General features: G+C 43.9%; 1 protein-coding gene across 1 annotated transcript in view; it reads left to right on the top strand.

Annotated features, from left to right (window-relative positions):
* Window positions 1-23,297, top strand: part of PIK3C2G (phosphatidylinositol-4-phosphate 3-kinase catalytic subunit type 2 gamma) — a 170,973-nt gene that overhangs the window by 53,877 nt on the left and 93,799 nt on the right. Inside the window, exons 12-16 of the mRNA XM_030215213.1 lie at window positions 184-306; window positions 6,610-6,741; window positions 11,909-12,020; window positions 18,984-19,114; window positions 21,823-22,011. Coding sequence (XP_030071073.1) covers window positions 184-306; window positions 6,610-6,741; window positions 11,909-12,020; window positions 18,984-19,114; window positions 21,823-22,011 — 687 coding nt within the window. The remainder of the gene's footprint in view (window positions 1-183; window positions 307-6,609; window positions 6,742-11,908; window positions 12,021-18,983; window positions 19,115-21,822; window positions 22,012-23,297) is intronic.

The raw sequence follows: 23,297 nt of genomic DNA, 5'->3' as shown, positions 1-23,297 counted from the left end.
TTAAATTACAATTTATTTAAGAAAAGGAAGGAATTTGAGAAAAAATCTGAAAAGCAAAGCACTTAGATAGTAGCTGTACTTGGCAGAGCTGCTCAAACTTAATGCCTTAGGGTGCTCTGGTGATGACACTTCTACATCCACTTGCTTTACTAAATATTGATGCTCCTCCTTATTTCCTTGTAGGTTCACCATCATTTCTGTTTCTTGTTCATTAATCTACGCCGGAAAGAAAATATGTCAAACCGAGAACAAGAAGAATGAACCAGTCAAGAAATCCTTCTTTTACTTCATACACTGGAATGAGAAGTAAGCTTGGTCTTCGTTGGCTGCCTGCTCTCTGCTTCCGTGTTTGATATGGAGTGACATGTCTTGCCCTGTTAGAACCTACAGCATTGTGCAAGAACCTTGTCCCCTAGAGCTTAGAGTTGGGTTGAGCAGTGGGTGAACAGCATGTCATTTCAGTCCTTTAGCTAGTTTAATGGCAAAGTGTAGCTCCACATAGAGGGGCATTTTCGATATGACATCTAAGTCAAACTTTGGACATTTTGCCCAAAACGTTCAAAATTCAAGTGGGGAATGTAGTCATTTTCAAAGCAAAAAAAAAAAAAGGGTCTATCTTTTTTTTGAAAATGGTTATGTGCTAGATGTTTTTGAGTTCTGTGTTTTTATTTTTTCGGTCCATTAAAAAAAAAAATGTCCAAATGAAAAACACACAAAATCAAGCCATTGGAACATAGGAGGAGCCAGAATTCTTAGTAGACTGGCCCCACAGACATCCCAGGAGAGCAATGGGGCACCCTAGGGGGCACTGCAGTGGACTTCAAATAAATGCTCCCAGGTACACAACTCACCGTTGCTCCCTTATCTTGTCTGCTGAGCCCCCCCCCCCAAAAAAAAAAAAAAAAACTTACTACCCCAACTGTACACTACTATAATAGCTTATAGGTGAAGGGGGCACCTATGTGTGGATACAGTGGGTTAATGGTGAGTTTTGGAGGACTCACAGTTTCCACCACAAGTGTAATAGGTAGGGGGAGGTAGGAGCCTGGGTCCACCTGTCTGCAGTGCACTGCACCCAACACTAGACGACTCCAGGGACCTCCATTGCTACTCTAATGGACCTGAGTATAACATCAAGGCTGGTAAGTAATGTTTTTAATCACATTTTTTGGGGGGGTGGGAGGGGGTTAGTAACACTGGAGGAGTAAGGAGTGATCATCCCTGATTCCCTCCAGTGGACATTTAGGGCACTTTTTGTGACTTATTCGTTAATAAACAGATCCAGACCAAAACATCCAACTTATAGCCCTGGATGTTTTCTTTTGTTTCATTATGGCAGAAAAAAGCGTTAGGAACACCCAAATCCCACCCTTAACATGCCCCTGACATGCCCCCTTGTGATTTGAACGCACTTCTGACGGACTTCATAGGATAATGTCTCAAAATTGGTTTTGAAAATACCAATTTGGACCTTTTTATGAGAAAAGCATCCAAATGCAGATTTATGCCACTTTTTGAATGTTTTTCTCTTTTGAAAATGAGCCCCCTAGAGGCATATTTGCAAAGCACTTATACTTACAAAGTTCCATGGGTTACTATGGAACTTCGTAAGTCTCAGTGCTTTGAAAATGAGCCCCATAGTGTAATAGGGAAGCATTATCTGCTACATACTTTGACGAGAACATTATTCTCCTCTCTAGAGGACAGTAAACTCTACTGGGCTGTGGCAAAGATCTGAGGAACTTCTAGAGGTCTCAAGCTCACACACTGAACGTGAAGAGAATTGAGCCGGTTCTCTTCTCTGGATATTCACCATCCTCTCCAGTCCTCTGAACTTCAGCACGGAACTTGGGGCTGCAGATCAGTTGTCATGGCACCCATGTGTTAAATATCCTTGTTATAGAATATTAATAGCCAGGAAAGTCATATAAGACTATTCAGAAATCCAAGGTCAGAATGATAAATCAACATCATTCATGCAGGACAGCAGCATCAAAAAAAAAACAAAAAAAACCTATAAGAATTCAGAACTACAGGAACACAAAACAGGCCAAGGTGAAGCAAAATAATATGCAAAATTCAATAATACACTAGAGCCCAATAGAGAGATATAGAGGAATGAAAAGCACAGATGTGTCTCAGAATGGTTTCTCCAAAGCACAGGACCTCATGCCCTGACACAGTCAGAGAGAAAAACACTGACAAACTTGTCTTGCTTTTGCTATTATGCTGGAAATTAAGGTCAATGGGAGACTTACAAAAGGTTCATAATGCAACAGTTAGGCTTTTGCTGGGTCTAGGGATGGAATGACTTCCCTATGAGGAAAGGTAAAAGCGGCTAAGGCTCTTCAGCCTGGAGAAAAGATGGCTGAGGGAGGATATGATAGAGGCCTATGAAATAATGAGCTGAGTGGAGCAAGTAGATGTGAATCGCTTGGTTACTCTTTCCAAAAATACTAGAACTAGGGGGCACGCAAAGAAGCTACTAAGTAGTAAATTTAAAACAAACTGGAGAAAATGTTTCTTCACTCAAAATGTAATTAAACTCTGGAATTTGTTACCAGAGAATGTGATAAAAACCAGTTAGCCTTAGCAGGGTTTAAAAAAGGTTTGGATAATTTCCGAAAAGAAAAGTCCATAAGCCATTAAGATGGACTTGAGAAAATCTACTGCTTATTTCTAGGATAAAGCAGCATAAAATCCGTTTTACTGTTCTGGGATCGTACCGGGTACTTGTGACCTGGATTGGCCACTGTTGGAAACAGGATACTGGGCTTGATGGACCTTCAGTCTGTCCCAGTATGGCAACGCTTATGTTCTTATGTGTTGAAGAGAACATTCTCACCAATCCAGAGCAATCTTCATTGCTTGAGAATTAAATCTAGAATTTGGTTTCAAGCAAGCATTGAATATGACATATGCATCAACTTGGAAGTTACAGTCAAAAGAAAGAAATTAGTAGAACCTGCCTGCAGCAAGGAAATTGAAATTAACATCCTGAACAAGAAAAGGTGTTCAGGTATTTAGTCCCCTTCAAATTCCAAAGATACAGCTATATTATTAGTTTATAATATATTGGAAGATATTAAAGAAAGGTGAGGTATTAAAATGTGAACTGAACTACATAAGTACATAAGTACATAAGTAGTGCCATACTGGGAAAGACCAAAGGTCCATCTAGCCCAGCATCCTGTCACCGACAGTGGCCAATCCAGGTCAAGGGCACCTGGCACGCTCCCCAAACGTAAAAACATTCCAGACAAGTTATACCTAAAAATGCGGAATTTTTCCAAGTCCATTTAATAGCGGTCTATGGACTTGTCCTTTAGGAATCTATCTAACCCCTTTTTAAACTCCGTCAAGCTAACCGCCCGTACCACGTTCTCCGGCAACGAATTCCAGAGTCTAATTACACGTTGGGTGAAGAAAAATTTTCTCCGATTCGTTTTAAATTTACCACACTGTAGCTTCAACTCATGCCCTCTAGTCCTAGTATTTTTGGATAGCGTGAACAGTCGCTTCACATCCACCTGATCCATTCCACTCATTATTTTATACACTTCTATCATATCTCCCCTCAGCCGTCTCTTCTCCAAGCTGAAAAGCCCTAGCCTTCTCAGCCTCTCTTCATGTCTTCTCGGGTTATTTTCGAGAAGTTGTACATTTTTATACTGAGTTATGGTATTGTATGTTTTATGATGATGAGGTTTGAGGTTTTAAGAATTTTTATGATGTTTTTATTTAGTTATATGGTTAGGAATGAGGCAAATATCAAATCCACAAAAAAAACAACTAGGTAATTCATAAAAAAAAACAAATTTATCTTAACTGATATTTATTTGGTTTATATATTTATTACATATTTTGTTAACTTGTTGGTATTTACTTCATTCATCTGGTACTGGAACGTGAAGCTTTTCACCTCTGTTTGCCTTTTTGACAGATTCCTTGAGATCCTGATTTTTGTTAGAAGGATGATATATAAAAGTTTTTAAACAAATATGTACATTGTCAAGTTACTAAGGAGCTTATTTTCGAAAGTGAAAATCATTTTAAAAAGCAGCATTTGGAAAAAATCTTCTCAAAACGTCCAAATCGATATTTTTGAAACCTGTCTTACAAACGTCTATTTATGCAATTTGTCTGCAGTGATGCAAATCACAAGGGATGGTGTCAGGGGTGTTTCAAAGGCGGGATTGGGGCGGGTCTAGGATGTGCCTATCACTTGGATGTTTTACAGCCATAATGGAACAAAATGAAAACATCTAGGGTGAAAATCTGAATGCTTTGGTCTAGACCTGTTTTTAGAACCAATAAGGCACAAAAATGACCAGATGACCACTGGAGGGAATCAGGGATGACCCCCCCCCCTTACTCACCCAGTGGTCACTGATCCCCTCCCACCCCCCAAAATATAAATAAAAATACTATTTACCAGCCTCTATGACAGACTCAGATGTTAAAGCCAGGTCTATAAAACTATTACTACTACTTAACATTTCTAAAGCGCTACTAGGGTTACGCAGCGCTGTACAATTTAACAAAGAGGGACGGTCCCTGCTCAAAGAGCTTACAATCTAAGAGACAAGTGAATGGTCAGTCCGATAGGGGCGGTCAAATTGGGGCAGTCTGGATTTACTGAAAGGTAAGGGTTAGGTGCCGAACGCAGCATTGAAGAGGTGGGTTTTAAGCAAAGACTTGAAGATGGGCAGGGAGGGGGCTTGGCGTAAGGGCTCAGGAAGGTTGTTCCAAGCATAGGGTGAGGCGAGGCAGAATGAGCGGAGCCTAGAGTTGGCGGTGGTGGAGAAGGGTACAGAGAGGAGGGATTTGTCCTGTGAACGGAGGTTACGGGCGGGAACGTAAGGGGAGATGAGGGTAGAAAGGTAGTGAGGGGCAGCAGACTGAGTGCATTTGTAGGTAAGAAGGAGAAGCTTGAATTGAATGCGGTATCTGATTGGAAGCCAGTGAAGTGACCTGAGGAGAGGGGTGATATGAGTATATCGGTTCTGGCGGAATATGAGACGTGCAGCAGAGTTCTGAATAGATTGAAGGGGGGATAGATGGCTAAGTGAGAGGCTGGTGAGGAGTAAGTTGCAATAGTCAAGGCGAGAGGTAATGAGAGCGTGGACGAGAGTTTGGGTGGTGTGTTCAGAGAGGAAAGGGCGAATTTTGCTGATGTTAAAGAGGAAGAAGCGGCAGGTCTTGGCTATCTGCTGGATATGCGCAGAGAAGGAGAGGGAGGAGTCAAAGATGACTCCGAGGTTGCGGGCAGATGAGACGGGGAGGATGAGGGTGTTATCAACTGAGATAGAAAGTGGAGGAAGAGGAGACGTGGGCAAGCAAGTCCCTGTAGTAGTCTAGTGGTCACTGCGATGCACTGTAGACAGATGGACTCAAGCCTATACCTCCCCCTACCTGTTACACTTGCGGAAGAAACTGTGAACCCTCCAAAACTCACCAGAAACCCATTGTACCCACATTTAGGTGCCCCCCTCACCCATAAGGGCTATTGTAGTGGTGCACAGTTGGGGGTAGTGGGTTTCGGGGGGCTCAGCAGACAAGATAAGGGAGCAATGGTAAGATGTGCATCTGGGAGCATTTATTTGAAGTCCACAGCCATGCCCTCTAGGGTAACCCATTGCTCTCTTGGGATGTCTGGGGGACCAGTCTACTAATGATGCTGGCCCCTTCTTCATCCCAATGGCTTGATCTTATGTTTTTTCACTTGTAGTTTCTTTTAATGGCCTGGAAAGATAAATGCACAGAGCACAAAAACTTCTTATAAACGGTATTTTAAAGAAAGAAAATAGACATTTTGCAGTTTTGGAAATGGTCATGTTTTCTATTCGGATTTGGGACATTTAGTGCAAAACTTCCAAGGTCGACTTGGATGTCATATTAAAAATGCCCCTCCACATTGATGTAGGACAAAAACTTCTCATGCACAGCACAGGATATCATGGAAAAGCAAGGGGAAAATAAAGGTACCGATAGTCTTCTACTAAGCCGAGATAGCTTGAGAGAGGAGAAAAGTGTAGGGGAGATCTGGAGATCAGAGATTCTGCAAAAACCATGTAAGAGGAAGATCTCTCTTGCAATACATATGCAGTATTGACTTGTTTTCTACATGAGTTCCAGCTGAACCCAGAAAATGAAAATGTGATTGTCCATGTGTCGTAAGTGCTGATTTTGTTGTGCAGTGTTTGTAGGAAATAGCTGTCTCTCTAATCAACCATGAATCTAGCATTAAGGATGAGTAAGTGATGCAAGAAAGAGACCAAGAGGAACTAAACTGTTTTAACCCTCATGGGAGCTGCTGAAGCCTGAGAATGAGAGACTGCCCAGCATTTCATGCAACTTCACATGACCTTGGGGCTTTCTTCAATACTCCCAGGCATCCAGTGCTTAGCAAGTCGAACTTCTTCTCTGTAACTCCAGAAAGGCCCATTAAAATGGTCCTGTGGCCAGAAACATACAAGGTAGATAGTCTGGTTGACACAGGTACCAGCAAAGAATTTCCAAGGGTCAGATTAATTGGTTGATTAAACATTGTAAGACATTGTGAATGATCGTGCTCTAGAATTTTGTAATGGTTTCATTCTCTTTCAGGATCAGCTTTCCACTGCCGTCCAAAAGTCTTCCTTATGAGACCATGTTGCTAATAAAATTCAGGAGCACAGACAATACTTCGGGTGGTGCACAGACTCTGGGCTGGACATGCCTACCTCTCTATTCAAAACAGTGCGTTCATTGTTTTATTCTGCATCTATGTTGGTAGAGAGATGTACAGAATATTATAATACTGTAAGGATGTGTCTAATGAACTTTGTAAATCCTATGTTTACTTATTGTAATCTGATTTGAACTTGATGGTTATAGCAAACTATAATTTTTCCTGTTATATTACAATACACTTTTTGAACTTTAGTACATGAAGAATACAGGGGTCCCTTTTACTAAGCGGTGTAAGCGTCTACGCATGCCCAACGTGCGCCAAAATGAAGTTACCGCCTGGCTACCACATATGTCTTGCAGCAATTTCATTTTTGGCACGTGTCCTATATGCCAGTCCAAAAAATCATTTTTATTTTCAAACGCACGTAATGGACGTGCGCCAAGTGGCATTTGATGCACATAGGTCATTATCACCCGGTTACCGCGTGACACCTTTACCGCTAGGTCAATGGCTGGCGATAAGGTCTCAGACCCAAAATGGACATGCAGCAATTTTGATTTTGCTGCATGTCCATTTGCGGCAAAAATTTCCAACTCTCTGGTACCCAGTCAAAGAAATTAATCAGATTTGTCTGACAAGACCTGCCTCTAGTGAAACCATGTTGCCTCTAGTCCTCTAATCCACTGGATTCCAAAATATTTAGTTTCTCTGTTTTAAAAGCGTTTCCATTAATTTATTTACTACAGAAGTCATACTTACTGGCCTGTAGCTGCCAACATCTTTCTTACTTCTGTGTTGGTGGAGAGGGACCACTCCTGACTCTACAGAAACATTGAAAAGGTCAGGCAGCGGAGCTGCTAGAAATTCCCTTTTACAAAGCCGCGGCAAAAAGTGGCATGTGGTAGTGTGGACACATCTTTTGGGTGAGAGCTGGACCGCTTGGAAAAAGGCCATTCTTTAATGGGCTGAGATCTGGACGTGCGCAAAAATTAAAGCTAGCATATGCCCATTTATGACCTGAGCCCTTACTGCCTGCCATTGACTTATCGGTGAGGGCTCATGTGCTACCCATGTGGTAAGCATACAGCGTGCACCAATGATGCACCGCACACCAACTTCTGCACTGCGCTGCCGATTACCGCCGGGAACACCCCCACGGTAGAAAATAAAAGAATATTTTCTACCGTGGGATTCGGCGCACGCCAAACTTGGAATTACCACTGGGTGCACTACCCTGGTGGTAGTGCTGATTTAACACATGCTACCTGTACATTAGTCCTCCCGCGGCTTTGTAAAAGGACCCTTAAGTTCCTTGAGTACCTTTGGATGTATGCCATCTGGCCCCATCGCTTTGCCCACCTTTAGTTTAGCCAGCTGCTCACGAACACAGTCCTCTAAAAATTGTTCATTTTCTTAATCTCTCACATTATTGAATTGTAAACCACTGACAGTTTGTACTTTAAAGCAGTTTATCAAGAATAAAAAACCTGAACCTCCCTTCTGTTCCTATTTATGTTTGTCTTCTGCTGTCCTGCTCCCGGCCCTTCAGCTGTGAATACGGAACAGAAATATTTGTTAAGCAATTCCACCTTATCTTTATCAGCTTCTAAATATTCCTCCCCTTCACCTTTGAGTCTCACAATGCCACTCTTGCACTTCTTCCTACTAACATATCTAGAAAATGTCTTGCCTCCTTCTCCCGTTTTACTGTATTAGATATGTTTTTCTTCCATTTGCATCTTTGCTTTCCTGACTACTTTACCAGCTTTCTCTTAGCTTTTCCAGATATTGTCCTCTGGTTTCCTCTTTCTGCGATCTCTTGTAGTTTGTAAAGGCTAGCCTCATTTTCATTTTGAAAACAGGGATCATCCAGTTTTTTACAGTGTCTTGCAGTAACACCAGCAAGATTACTAATTTTTTAATAATAGTACATTTGGGAAAATGTTGGGGTGAGAGTTGGAGAGACAGCAGAGGTGGTCCAGGAAAGAAGGAAACAACTGAAGATTCTCAAACAAATTTTTATTGAAAAAGTTTCAGCAGTAGTCTTTGTCAGTGAGATTACTTGTGGTCAATTGGGCAAATATGATGGTAATATTGTGATATCCCCCTTCTCACTCAGGGTGACCTGGTTCTTAATATGCAAATCATATGCAGATTAGTGTGCTACCCTTTCTCACTCAGGGTGACCTGGTTTCCACTCCGCAAATTAAGCAGGTCTCACCAACTGCATATATCTCAGGCAACTCTTTATTCCAGCCCCTGGGCACACTTCTTCTATCCTAACACTTTATACTTTCATAGGTCTTCACCCTGAGCCTCCCCACACAGATACATGGGCTCAGTACTATGCCAATACTTTGGGGACTCTCAACCCCAGGCTTTGCAGCCTGCTTCTCTTAGTACTTCGGACACACAGTCCCTCTTTGAACACCCAGTTCTAGACACACAGTCTTTTCTTCTTGGACACACAGTCCCTCTTTGAACACACAGTTCTAGACACACAGTCAAACTCTAATGCTTTAGGGACTTCTTACCCCAGGACTTTCAGCCTGCCGATCTCCTTCGGACACCCAGTCCACCCCCAAGTACATAAGGTTAGCCAGTATCTTTCAGGGGCTCTCTCTTCTTCTGCTGCTAGCTTACTTCCCTCCTTTCACAACTCAGGTGGGGTATAAACAGGGTTGCCAGGTGGAAAATATTTTTCCAGCCTAAAGGAGCCCAAAATCCAGCCCAAAACCCGCCCAAACTCAAACCCCGCCCCTGACACCCCCGCCCCCGCGTCATCACCCCCGCCCCTGCCGTCATCAACCCCGCCCCGCCGTCATCGGCCCCGCCTTCCCCGTCACTAACCCCGCCTCCCACGTCTCTAACCCCGCCTCCCACGTCTCTAACCCCGCCTCCCACGTCTCTAACCCCGCCTCCCACATCACTAACCCCGCCTCCCACGTCACTAACCCCGCCTCCCACGTCACTAACCCCGCCCACCGCGGCCGAAAAAGCCACCTAAAAAAACCGCCCGAAGCACAAAAACCAGCCCAAAAAACCGCAACCCGCCGCGGGCAAAAATTTCCCACGGCGGGTCGCGGAAAACCGCCCAATTGGGCGGTAAAACCGCCCACCTGGCAACACTGGGTATAAAGTGGTTAATTAGCCACCCAGGACCCAGCCCATAATCTCCTGCACCTGTGGGCCTCCCAGGGCTCTCCCCGGTCCTAGTGACCTCCATCTTCTTCTAGCGCCCTCTAGTGGCCTACCCCGTATAGGACACCCTCTTACTTACCACAATATTTGTTTGGTGATCGTATTGCATTTTCTTTGGTCAAATTATAATTTAATTATGAGTACATGTATTTATTTATATGCATGATTTTTTTAATTGCTTTATTTCTTTTTCTAGCCCCTGATGAAGGCCAGTGCTAAAACATGGCCAAGTAGGATCATTGTTCAATAAAAACATTTTGCGATTCCTCCGTTGTTTCCTTCTTCCCTGGACTACCTCTGCTGTCTCTCTTGGATTCGCCATCCGGGTGGAGGTTTTCTCCTTTTTCCTTTGCCGGGGTCAGAGTTGGAGTCAGGGTCAGACAGTAGAAAAATGAAGTTGGAGTGGAAGGTTTGGCGTACCGAGTCCTGGTTAAGTGGGTAGGAGCCCCTCCTACTTGATTAACATGTTGAATATCCAGTCCTTTTTTTTATAACCTTAAAAAACCCACTGGGTGTTACCAGGAGTCATCATAAATGACATTGTGCCAAGCCTAACCCAATTCTTACAACTTGTGAACATTTCTACATATAAAACAAATTGAGATGTAAGAGGTGACATGGTTGGATGAGGCCAGATGAGAGCTGAATGAGCTGGTTCAGCTGTGTAAGGAAGGCAAAACCAGAGTAATGTAATATTTTCACACCACCTCAGCAGCTCCTGAAGGCAAAGTGTTAAGACACAACATTTATGAAAAGTGCTGAAGACAGGCCTACAGCCATCAATTATGGAACAGTGTTATTATTTAAAACTGGGTTTCATCTTTTTATTAGTTTCCAGAAGAAAATATAATTCTTTAATCCTGCGTAGGGTAAGTTAAATATTTATGTAAGGGAAACAGTTGCTAGAGCGCTGTAGTTTTCCAAAAATAAAAGACTGTAAGAACATTAGCGGAATGCTAGTGTCACGTAAAAAAAAATGATTAGAGGTTTGAGAAAAGAAATAGGATAATTAATTTTTTCATTTCATATTGTTCTTATAATTATCGTTGAATGAGAAATACCCAATATGAATCCATTCCAGCTGTGAACTGCTTCATTTCTAGTAGGCGAAGGCAGTGGGCATAAATCCTTCCAGAAAGCACTTGCGGCCATTTCGGGGGGAGCCCTTATAGGTTGCAGTAAGGGCTTCCACACTAACCTGAAGGTAAGCGGGCAGCACATGGCACTGCCTGATTACCGCTGGGTGCCCACTGGCGCTACAAAAATGAGTCCCTTTCCCTATGTGTCCTTCTGTCTGTCCTACCCTTATCCCTCATTGGTCCTGTCTGTCCGTCCTGATTTAGATTGTAAGCTCTTTTGAGCAGGGACTGTCTTTTCTTCATGTTCAATTGTGAAGTGCTGCGTACGACTGGTAGCGCTATAGAAATGATTTATAGTAGTAGTAGCAGATATGACGGCGCACTGGGGGTGGGAAATACCACCAGGCTGATACGGTAACCTGGCCATAATTCCTTTTTAGCGAGCGATAAGTCTGCGTTGGGTTTACTGCCACTTTGTAAAAGGGGTCCATCATGTTACAGAATACAGTTAGCAAATCTTAACATCTAATTAACAGTGCTGATTAGCTCGTTAACCAATTAAGTTACTCACGTTATTGTAGAATACTCTTTGATTTCCGCGTGGAGATTAAGGCGCCATATACAGAATTTGAGGGTTTGTGGGCGCTGAATACTGAGAAGCCCATTTTATAGCTGTTGACTTCGTAGCGCTTAGCATGCGCCAATCATTAGCGCCCTTAATAAAAGGACCCTTAAATGAATAATAAATAAAGAGAGTCTGACACTTTGTCGAGCTTCAGTGGTAAATCCAACAAATCTTCTGCTGGGTAGTTGTACACATGGATACAGCTACATGAAATGAACTCAGCAGCGCTACCTTTCTCAAAGACTCGGAAACTTTACGTACTTTTGCATGTCTCTTTTCCAATGCTTAGTCTTATCTCAGATACTAACACCTCTGTCTGCTCTTTAGAAACTTTGTTCATGGTACTCTGCTCCTTGGAATGGCGATGAATTCTGAGCCTCCAGCTATCATCACCCCGGGAGTATTTGATCCAAATCTTCCAACCGGTGTAACCCTGCAGGTAAGGAACAAATCATTCTAAAGACGTCTACATGAAAAGCATCAGTGGCATTTCTAGGGAGGAATTCATATTTAATTACCACATGGGCAGATTACAACTGTAGGAACTATAAGCAACCTGGTGCAGGGGGGGGGGGGGGGGGAGAGGACCTCTCAGTAATTATGAGATTCCTCCTCCAGCCCAGATTACCCCTTCCTAGACTTTTTGCTCTCCTGCCATCCCCTCATTCAATAATAAAATTCAACCTGAGGCCTCAGAAGCTTCAGCTGCCAATAAGTCGGGAAGTATCTCATCTCTCTTCCTGTTACTGTGAAAACTCATGCAAGGAACAGCAGGGCAGCTCAGGGCCTATTAGTGTGTCAGAGCTTACTAACCCCTTCCAGAGTTGGCGTTGTGGGATGGCCTCGTTCTATACGGCAAGATGCACTGCAGGTCAGATATAGGGGCTGGTAGCAGGGTGAATGCTCTGACACCCAGGGTTACCATATTTCGGAGACAAAAAAAAGCACACAAAATAAAAATGGCCGATACCTTTCCTAATTAATCATAGCAAATGTGTAAATGGATTTTAGTTGATGAACAAACATCAAACAGTGACTCACTTCCAGTACAGCAGTAGACAATAATCTACTTTTCAACAACTTCTGGATTTGAGTTTGACTGAATCTGAACCCAAGCGTACTCATCAGAAGAGCGCGTATCCCTCAACAACTCTGGCTGGCTTCTGAGATACGTGTAAAAGTCTTTGCGTGACCATATGCTTAAAGCTGTTCTTCACGAACAAAATTTCTTTGACAGGTTCAGGGATCCTTTTACTAAGTCATGCTGAAAAATGGCCTGCGGTAGTGTAGACACGTGTTTTGGGCGCGCGCAGAATTATTTTTCAGCACACCTACAAAAAAATGAAAATTGCCGAGCGTCCATGAGACCTTACTGCCAGACATTGAATTAGCGGTAAGGTCTCATGCGCTAACCGGGTAGTAATGATTTTATCTGGATTTTCAAAAGGCGTTTGACAAGGTACCTCATGAAAGGCTACAGAGGAAATTGGAGGGTCATGGGATAGGAGGAAATGTCCTATTGTGGATTAAAAACTGGTTGAAGGATAGGAAACAGAGAGTGGGGTTAAATGGGCAGTATTCACAATGGAGAAGGGTAGTTAGTGGGGTTCCTCAGGGGTCCGTGCTCGGACCGCTGCTTTTTAATATATTTATAAATGATTTAGAGATGGGAGTAACTAGCGAGGTAATTAAATTTGCTGATGACACAAAGTTATTCAAAGTCGTTAAATCGCGACAGGATTGTGAAAAATTACAAGAGGACCTTACGAGACTGGGAGACTGGGCGGCTAAATGGCAGATGATGTTTAATGTGAGCAAGTGCAAGGTGATGCATGTGGGAAAAAAGAACCCGAATCATAGCTACGTCATGCAAGGTTCCACGTTAGGAGTTACGGACCAAGAAAGGGATCTGGGTGTCGTCGTCGATAACACACTGAAACCTTCTGCTCAGTGTGCTGCTGCGGCTAAGAAAGCAAATAGAATGTTGGGTATTATTAGGAAAGGTATGGAAAACAGGTGTGAGGATGTTATAATGCCGTTGTATCGCTCCATGGTGCGACCGCACCTTGAGTATTGTGTTCAATTCTGGTCACCGCATCTCAAGAAAGATATAGTAGAATTGGAAAAGGTGCAGCGAAGGGCGACTAAAATGATAGCGGGGATGGGACGACTTCCCTATGAAGAAAGACTAAGAAGGCTAGGGCTATACAGCTTGGAGAAGAGACGGCTGAGGGGAGACATGATAGAGGTATATAAAATAATGAGTGGAGTGGAACAGGTGGATGTGAAGCGTCTGTTCATGCTTTCCAAAAATACTAGGACTAGGGGGCATGCGATGAAACTACAGTGTAGTAAATTTAAAACAAATCAGAGAAAAATTTTCTTCACCCAACGTGTAATTAAACTCTGGAATTCGTTGCTGGAGAAAGTGGTGAAGGCGGTTAGCTTAGCAGAGTTTAAAAAGGGGTTGGACGGATTCCTAAAGGACAAGTCCATAAACCGCTACTAAACGGACTTGGAAAAATCCAAAATTCCAGGAATAACATGTATAGAATGTTTGTACGTTTGGGAAGCTTGCCAGGTGCCCTTGGCCTGGATTGGCCGCTGTCATGGACAGGATGCTGGGCTCAATGGACCCTTGGTCTTTTCCCAGTATGGCATTACTTATGTACTTATGTACACGGGTCAAATGCCACTTGATGCGTGTAGCTGACGCATGCCAAAACTGAAATTGCCACGAGGTCCACATGGTAACTCCAATTTGGCACGTGTTGGCCCCTCAACCAGCAGGGAATGCCTTTCTCTCTCTCTCATAGGCCACAGATGGTTTCTCTCATTATGTGGGTAGGTGTGTTGCTTATAGCCGCATAAAAGAAAAAGTGGATATTTTCCTAAAAATTAAAAACCTGGATGACATATCAGAAGAAGAGTAAAAGGAGGACATTTCCTTAAGGGCCGCTGAGAGGGGGGGACAGGGGGGACAAAATTCCCCGGGCCCGGGCCTCCGGGTGGGGGCCCCAGTGCCGCCGCCACAGTCCGGCCCGCCCACCCTCCGTCGCTCCCTGGCATTGAACTTAAGCGCCTCACCTTCGAAAGCGCAGCAAGCAGCGGCAGACCACTCCTTCCTTCCGTGTCCCGCCCTCACCTGACATAACTTCCGCGAGGGCGGGACATGGAGGAAGGAATGGTCTGCTGCTGCTTGTGAAGCGCTTAAGGTCAGTGCAGAGGGCCCAGGGGTGGAGGGGGGGCCCCGGGGGTGGCCTTGTCCCGGGCCTGGCTCAGTCTCTCGGCGGCCTTGCATTTCCTCTTAAAACAAGATGTGTGGTAACAGTACTGACACCTTTCAAAATTCAGCGGTTCAAGCACTTGCCTGATGTCCCTCCTGTGGTGGAAGGTATCTTGCTTTCTAGTCCAATTTTGTGTGTCTCTCTTTCCTAATTTGTGGTTAAAAGAAAAACAAAATCCACTGGTTAGCTTGTTTGTGTAGTTCCATGCATCTTTTCTCTGTGGCTTTTATGTCCTTCAGCTTCAGGAAGTCCAGGGGGAGTTTACAAAAAATCTGAGTGTGCTAAATCTGTTGGATTGGTGTCTCTTCCTCAATTTCAGCCTTTTTGATCAAAAATTCCTTGCAAGCTTTCACATGAAATATTTTCCATTCCATGCTCCCAAAACAACATCACAAAATCACACTTCTTGTTCCCGTCATATATCTGCTCTTGGTCCCCCAGCTAAATTGTATCTTTAGAATCATATCCAGTGCATTTTGTCTAGCAAAAAAGGCGCTGGTACTCGAATACCAGGTGATCACTGAGGGACCCACCCCACAATAGTCAGGCCCCCTGCAACCAGTCACAGAATCTATGACGAGGCAGAATTGGTGTGTACAGCCTGAGCTCTTTCATTAAAACTTGGGGTCCTTGGGTCAATTTTAGCAGATAATGGAAAAGGTGCCGGTACTCAGTACCCCCAAGTACCCCCTCAAAAAAAGCCCTGATCATATCTCTGTTAGTTGAATGTTCTAATGCTTATTAGGTGTATGATTAGTATTATATCTCTGGTATTTGAATCTCAGTGCTGTTAAATGTGTATGTTTTTGATAATGTTTCACGGTAGTTCTGTTATTAATTGTCACTTTACTGTTTTCAAGTTAACCTAATTTATTGCATTTATGTTCATTCTCGGTTATTTTGTTATGCTCTTAACAAAATTATAAGTTTTATGTTAAACTGTACCTACAATTCCAGGAATAACATGTATAGAATGTTTGTACGTTTGGGAAGCTCGCCAGGTGCCCTTGGTCTGGATTGGCCGCTGTCGTGGACAGGAAGCTGGGCTCGATGGACCCTTGGTCTTTTCCCAGTGTGGCTTTACTTATGTACTTAAGTACTGTACACTGCTTTGTGTGAATCTCTTCATAAAGGCAGTTGATAAAGCCCAATTGATTAAGTCTCTCCATTTCTACCTTTCTGTCTTTATTTGTTATCATTGAGCTCTGTGTTAAGCTGTAAAGTCAGAGGTAATATTCTGACACATTTCTTGTCAAGTTTTGGGCAGTTTGGAAAGTACTGTGGCCAGGTATCTGTTTCCTGCTGTCTAGTGCCCTTGGGTCACCTCTCCTATCCTGCAGGAGTTGTCAGTATCTTCCCTAACTTTGCAAGTCAGAAAGCAGCCATATTGCAAAGTACTGGCTAGTGTTTTGTTCATTGAGGGGTCCTTTTACTAAGGTGCACTGAAAAATAGCCTGCGGTAGTGTAGGCGCGTATTTGGGGCGCGCGCAGATCCATTTTTTAGCGCCTTTTTTAAAATTTTTGCCAAAAATGAATGTGCGGCAAAATCAAAATGAGAAAGCATCCATTTTGGGTCTGAGACCTTACTGCCAGCCATTGACCTAGTGGTAAAGTCTCACACGGTAACTGGGCGGTAATTACCTATGTGCGTCAAATGCCACTTGGCACATGTCCGATACGTGCGTCCGAAAATAAAAATTATTTTTCAGATGCACGTATCGGACACGCACCAAAAATGAAATTAGCACAAGAACTACACGGCAGCCGGGCAGTAACTCCATTTTGGCGTGCATTGGGCACGCATTATGCTGCTTAGTAAAAGGGCCCCTGAGTCAAAGCTTCTAAGCACAGGTGTGAAATGGAAGACGCTGCTTACTAGTCTACCCAGTGGCGTAGCAAGGGCGGGGCGGTGGGGGCAGTCCGCCCCGGGTACACGTCGCTGGGGGGGGGGGGGGGGTGTCGGCTCTGCTGGTTCTTTGCTCCCTGTGCCCTGGAACAGGCTACTTCCTGCACACGGCAGGCAAGAATGCACTTGGGAGGGGCTTGGGTGATGCGCTAAGGGGGTGGGTTGATGCACCAAGTGGGGTGGCTTGGGTGATGCGCCGACGGGGGTTTGATGCGCCGAGGGGGGGTGTCATGCTGCACCCGGGGGGGTGCGCAGTGGCGAACCGCCCCAGGTGGCAGCCGCCCTCGAGTCGCTACACCACTGAGTCTACCCAAAGGACAGATGGAACCTGAGAAATGGCTTCCATCTAGAGAACTTCCAGGAAGGACAAAGTCTCATTGCCAATTTTCACGAGACATGAAACTGGTTTGCTTAGTTTCAGAAATCATCTTAAAGCTTTTTCATGTCTGGATGTGCAACATTGGGGCTTGACCTCACCCTCTGTCTAAACTTTTATTCATCTTTGTGTTGTAACCTCCTTATTTTAAAACATTTCTGAATGTATCAGCAGTAACTGATTGAAGGGTTTCAACGATTATGAGATTTGCTTGTCTGTCTTGACGACAGCAATAGTAGCTTTCTAAAGTCTCTGGATTGTTTCAAGTTTGTCATTTTCAATCTCGCTTGATATCTAATCGCTGGTTAGGAAATTGTATCCTTTTCTTTTACTCTCTTTGGGGTTTTTTTTTAACTATTTTGATTCTTTTACTGTCATGTTATATATCCTTGTTATTCCTTATTTTAATGTGTATATTTTGCTCCTCACTCAGAGCTGTAATGATGCAAGTTGCAAATTCTTTTAAATAAATAGGTGCTTTCATATATTTTGCAATTTTTCTAGTACAAACGGCTGTTAAACGTCTTGCTTCAAAAAGTGTTCTTTATTACTAGAAACCTTCTCACTGCTCTTCCAGGTCTTTTCAAACCCAATGATTTGATTAATGGCAGGGTCTGAGCAAAAATATTGCATTAATGTAATTAGTACCAGTCAAGAATCACCTGCCTACCCTTCCACACCAGTAGTTGAACTTATTGAGCAAAAAAGAAAATCACGGGAATTAAGCAGGAATGACGAAATTCAGCTTTGACTTCCTATTGCACATATTTAAAAGTGGGAATGTGTGCATAACTGGTAGAGGAGTGTGGTAGCTGTGTTAGTCCACTCTTAAGGTTATCAATAGAAATCAAACAAAATAAAACATGGAAAAGAAAATAAGATGATACCTTTTTTATTGGACATAACTTAATACATTTCTTGATTAGCTTTCGAAGGTTGCCCTTCTTCGTCAGATTGGAAATAAGCAAATGTGCTAGCTGACAGTGTATATAAGTGAAAACATTCAAGCATTACTATGACAGTCTGACAGGGTGGGAGGATGGGGGTGGGTCGGAGGTATGCATGGGGACATCAAAGCATATCATTGATATTCTAACAGGATGGGTGTGGACTTAACAAGGATCTGGGGTTCCAAGCCCATTATAAACCATAAAGCTGTATTTCTCTGTTGATCACCCTCCCCTCACCTACCCACACCCATCCTGTTAGAATATCAATGATATGCTTTGATGTCCCCATGCATACCTCCGACCCACCCCCATCCTCCCACCCTGTCAGACTGTCATAGTAATGCTTGAATGTTTTCACTTATATACACTGTCAGCTAGCACAATTGCATAACTGGTGAAAGAGGAAAAGAAGTAAAGAGCTCCTGATGCAAGGCTGGTAAAAGCCGATATGCTCAAGGGCAAGTTATAACCTTGTGTCTATTTTCCTTTACAGAAAAATAAACACAGTCCACATCTACAATGATTGTGTGATAATTATCTGACTTTTTACAGCAAACCAAGTGTCATCCTTTGCAAAACCTCCTTGGATGAGACATGCATACTGCCTGCCTCAGTATGGACTTCTGATGAGGGGAAGTGTGCATTTGACTTGGAAAGTTCATTTGTGTGTAACTAGTGTGGTCCTTTGTTTCCAAATAATGTGAAATCAAGCAAGGAAAACCAATTTCCCAGGTGATAGCTTTAGAATAGCTGTTATTCTTTATTCAGACATGGGAAGCATCAGTGTAATACACTGGCCAATTTCCAAACTGCCTTGTGAACCATGTGAAATGCTAGTTGAAGCCTATGAGATCATTTTCTTTGGGGATCTTTTGTTTTGTAGATTGATTTTCCAAGAACCGAGCAGGCGTTCTTACAGCCGGAGCCTGCACAGAATAGGAATTACACAGAAGCCCCGACGGTAGAGAGCATGAAGCACATCGCCAAACTCTCCCAGAAGCACTCGCTTTCTCTGTAAGTCCTTCTGCACTTCACGGTGCTATGAGTGAGGCTGTATTTCCTCTGCTGGTGCCGAAGTAAATTTATAACAATTTCAGCAGGTCACAGCACAGTACGTAAGATAATGCAATTTAGGGGCCCTTTTCCTAAGGCGTGTAGGCACCTGTGCATATCCAACGCGCGTCAATTTCGATCTACCACCCAGCTACTGCAAGCCCCGGGCAATAATTCCATTTTTTTATGCGCAGTCGATATACGCGGAAGAAAATCATTTTTATTTTCTAGCACGGGGCACTAACCGGGGGTGGTGGGGGTAATTGACAGTGTACACGAGCTGCTGATTATTACCACTCAATTAACGCGTGAGACCTTACCGCTAAGTCAGTGGGTGGCAGTAAGGTCTCAGGCCCAAAATGGACGTGCACCAATTTTTATTTTGCCACACCTCCATTTTCGGCCAAAAATAAACAAGACCTTTTTTTCAGGCACGCTAAATAATGGACCTGCGTGTGTCCAATACACACGCCTACAACAGCGCAGGCACCTTAGTAAAATGACCCCATAATATAAAAAGATAAGACTCCTTTTACTACGCCGCAGTAAGCTCTAGTGCACGCTTACCATGACTTAAAATGGTTTACCGTGGGACGCGCTCAGGCGCTTTGTGGTAAGTTTGAGATCTGCATGCATAATCTGTGTGATAAAATTGTTAAAATTTTCTCCACAGAAGGGGTGTGTCAGGGAGCAGAGAGTTGACATTTCTGCCTTGATTGGTTAGCGTAGCTGCATTATCACCCGTGAAATTATTAGCATAGGATTTACATGTGAACCCTTATCATCTACACAATAATTCCCACTTAATTACAGCCCTCACTGATACCAGGTTGTCAGAGGGGGCCATGTAAGAACAGACTCCACTCTAGACAGTTCATACGCTAATCTTTGTTAATGACCGTGTGCTAATGGCAAAACCAGCCAATGGCCATTAATTGAGAACATGGAACATTCCAGCTGTGATAAAAATGGTCTTAGCACCCTGGAAAGGGCCACATACAGGTATACTAAAGCCACGTTTTACCGCAGCTCAGTAAAAGGGCCCCTGAAAAAGAAAGGACCTTCAGTTAAGATAAGACATAAGCATGGCCACACTGGGACAGACCAAAGGTACATCTAGCCCAGCACCCTGTCTCTGACAGTGGCCAATCCAGGTCACAATCACCTGACAAGATCCACGGAGCAAAGCATTTTGTACTGCTTGTCCCAGGAATAGTGGATTTTCCCTTAAGTTCCTTTAATAACATTCTATGGCCTTTTCCTTCAGGAAGCCGTCCAAACCTTTCTTAAACTCTGCTAAGCTAACCGCCTTAACCACATTCTCCGGCAACGAATTCCAGAGTCGAATTACGCACTGAGTAAAGAAACATTTTCTCTTATTTGTTTTAAACTTACTGCACTCCAGTGCTGTAGTGCCATAGCTGAGCAATACATAGCACAGCTCCAGGTGGTCCAGCACGTCAAGTTAGCTTTGTGGGCCACAGGCCTTGAATATCAGCAGTGCCTGGATAACTCCCAGCTCTGTCCCAGCACTAACCAGAATACCATGGCAGTAAGAGTAAATATCCATTGGCATTGTTTGACTTGTGTCGTTGGATATCTACACTCCTGGGCTAACGTGATTTAACCAAACAGAAGTCTCTCATGTCCAGTTAAACTACTTGAGTCCCAAATTGATTACATTTTGATTTCATGTGATATTTTTTCCAGATTGGGTGAGGCAACCATTTGTCCCATAGAGATCACAGATCATGCGATGATTTGGGTGGAATTGAAAGGTTATAAGGGTTGGAGGGAGGAGGTTAGGTGATGAGTTCCAACTAGAGGTGTGCTGGTAAATTTTTAACAACAGGCTCTCCGGATGTAGCCAGCTCTGCAGTTGGAAGGGCCAGGGGTGGCCGGAAGGGTAGCAACACTTGCCTCTCTCTCCTCCCTCCCTTCGTGCGGGCACGCTAGGCATACCTTTGCTGGCAGCCACCACTCCCAACGTCTTGCTCTGAGCAGCACGCTGGAACTTCTCTCACATGCTCGAGAAGTCTCAGCCTGCTGCCCGGAGCTGGAAACAAGGAGTGGGGAGCAGCAGTAGTCTATTTACTTGGCTGGCAGGGCTCAGTATCCCCACCAGCAAAGTAAAAGAGAATTCAGCAGGGGGCCCAAGCCCACATTTTGGGAGCCAGTTGTTAAAGTAGCCATGGAGGGCCTTACTTTAACAACCGGCTCCCAAAATTCTTAAAAACTTAACAACCGGCTCTTGCGAGCCTGTGAGAGCCTGCTCCAGCACACCACTGGTTCCAACCTATCTATACTCAGATCTGGCCTTTTCACAGTGCGTACTGTGAAAGCGGGCATTTACAAGGCTCACATGGGCAACCTGGTACTATTTTGGGAGGCAGGGAAAGGAGAAATTAAAGCATATGTTAGTAAGCGTCATATAATTACATCATTACCTTGTTAAAAATTGTTTCCTAGAAACCCTAGCGCTAGCATTCGAGAGCTGTTCGGTGTCTTCCCTGGAGCGAGTGGGTGGCCCAGGACCAAGGGTGACTAGAGAATGCAAAAAAAACTGTAATGTGCAGCACTGTGTTATTGTCAAACAACTAAACAGTGAGTTTATCCAAAAACAAAATGACAGGCTTGTATTAATTATAAACATCTTCTGCTTTGTTCAGGCTGCCAGAAGCGGAGAAGAGGTTCTTGTGGGTCTATCGCTCACACTGCAGCCATAAAAACTGTTTCCTTCCACTGGTATTGGGGAGTGCACCGAGCTGGGACCCAAACACTGTATCAGAGATGCACGAGGTCATGAAGGACTGGGTGTTCTCTAGCCCTCTGGAGGCACTTGGTCTGTTGACTTCAGGGTAAGGATAGAGTTTGTTAAAATAATAAAGTGAGAAAAAATGATTTAGACATTTTTGGAGTGATCCTCAGCTGTCAAGTTGGCTCACGCTGTCCAGAAAACTCTGCTGCCCTTTGATGGCTTAACCCGGTGCTCTGGATGACAAGGGTGGTGATTAGGATGGATGGATTTTACTTGGTAGCATTGTAAAAAGGGAAAATGGTCTTCAGGGGAGGGCAAAGGTCAGACCAGTTTTTCTGATACTGCTCCAAGAAGTCTTTGCAATATGTTATATATATATATATACATAGTAACATAGTAGATGACGGCAGAAAAAGACCTGCACGGTCCATCCAGTCTGCCCAACAAGACAAACATATGTGTATACCTTACCTTGATTTGTACCTGCCTTATTCAGGGCACAAACCGTACAAGTCTACCCAGCAGTATTTCCTGCCTCCCAACCACCAGTCCTACCTCCCATCACTGGCTCTGGCACAGACCGTATAAGTCTGCCCTCCACTATCCTCGTCTCCCAACCACCAACCCCTCTTCCCCCCACCTGCTCCGCCACCCAATTTCGGCTAAGCTTCTGAGGATCCATTCCTTCTGCACAGGATTCCTTTATGCATATCCCACGCATGTTTGAATTCCGTTACCGTTTTCATCTCCACCACCTCCCGCGGGAGGGCATTCCAAGCATCCTCCACCCTCTTTGTGAAGAAATGCTTCCTGACATCTTTCCTGAGTCTGCCCCCCTTCAAACTCATTTCATGTCCTCTCGTTCTACCGCCTTCCCATCTCCAGAAAAGATTTGTTTGCGGATTAATACCTTTCAAATATTTGAATGTCTGTATCATATCACCCCTGTTCCTCCTTTCCTCCAGGGTATACATGTTCAGGTCAGCAAGTCTCTCCTCATACGTCTTGGAATGCAAATCCCATACCATCCTCGTAGCTTTTCTTTGCACCGCTTCCATTTTTTTAACATATATTCAAGCAAAATCAATAACTCTGACAATTAAACTTATATCATGCTACAACATTCATCTGTTCTCTTATTCCTAGAAGGTGATGATCATTAGCGGTGAGCTGTCATTAAGAATGTCATTTTCCCTGTTGTTTCCTGGTGTTGGCAAATGAAAATGGGCAGAACTTTGTTTGCCAACTACAGATTAATGACAGCCCTCTGCAATTTCAAGCCCCCCTTCCAACCTCTCTCTAGGTGAGACTGTCCTTCCCTTGTGGTGTATTGAGAGACTCTGGTAAAAGGTTGTACTCATAGGAGGAGGCAGATGAGCACCACAC

Source organism: Microcaecilia unicolor, chromosome 9, assembly GCF_901765095.1.
Source record: "Microcaecilia unicolor chromosome 9, aMicUni1.1, whole genome shotgun sequence".
Lineage (NCBI taxonomy): Eukaryota > Metazoa > Chordata > Amphibia > Gymnophiona > Siphonopidae > Microcaecilia > Microcaecilia unicolor.
This window is presented reverse-complemented; position numbering and strand designations above follow the sequence as displayed.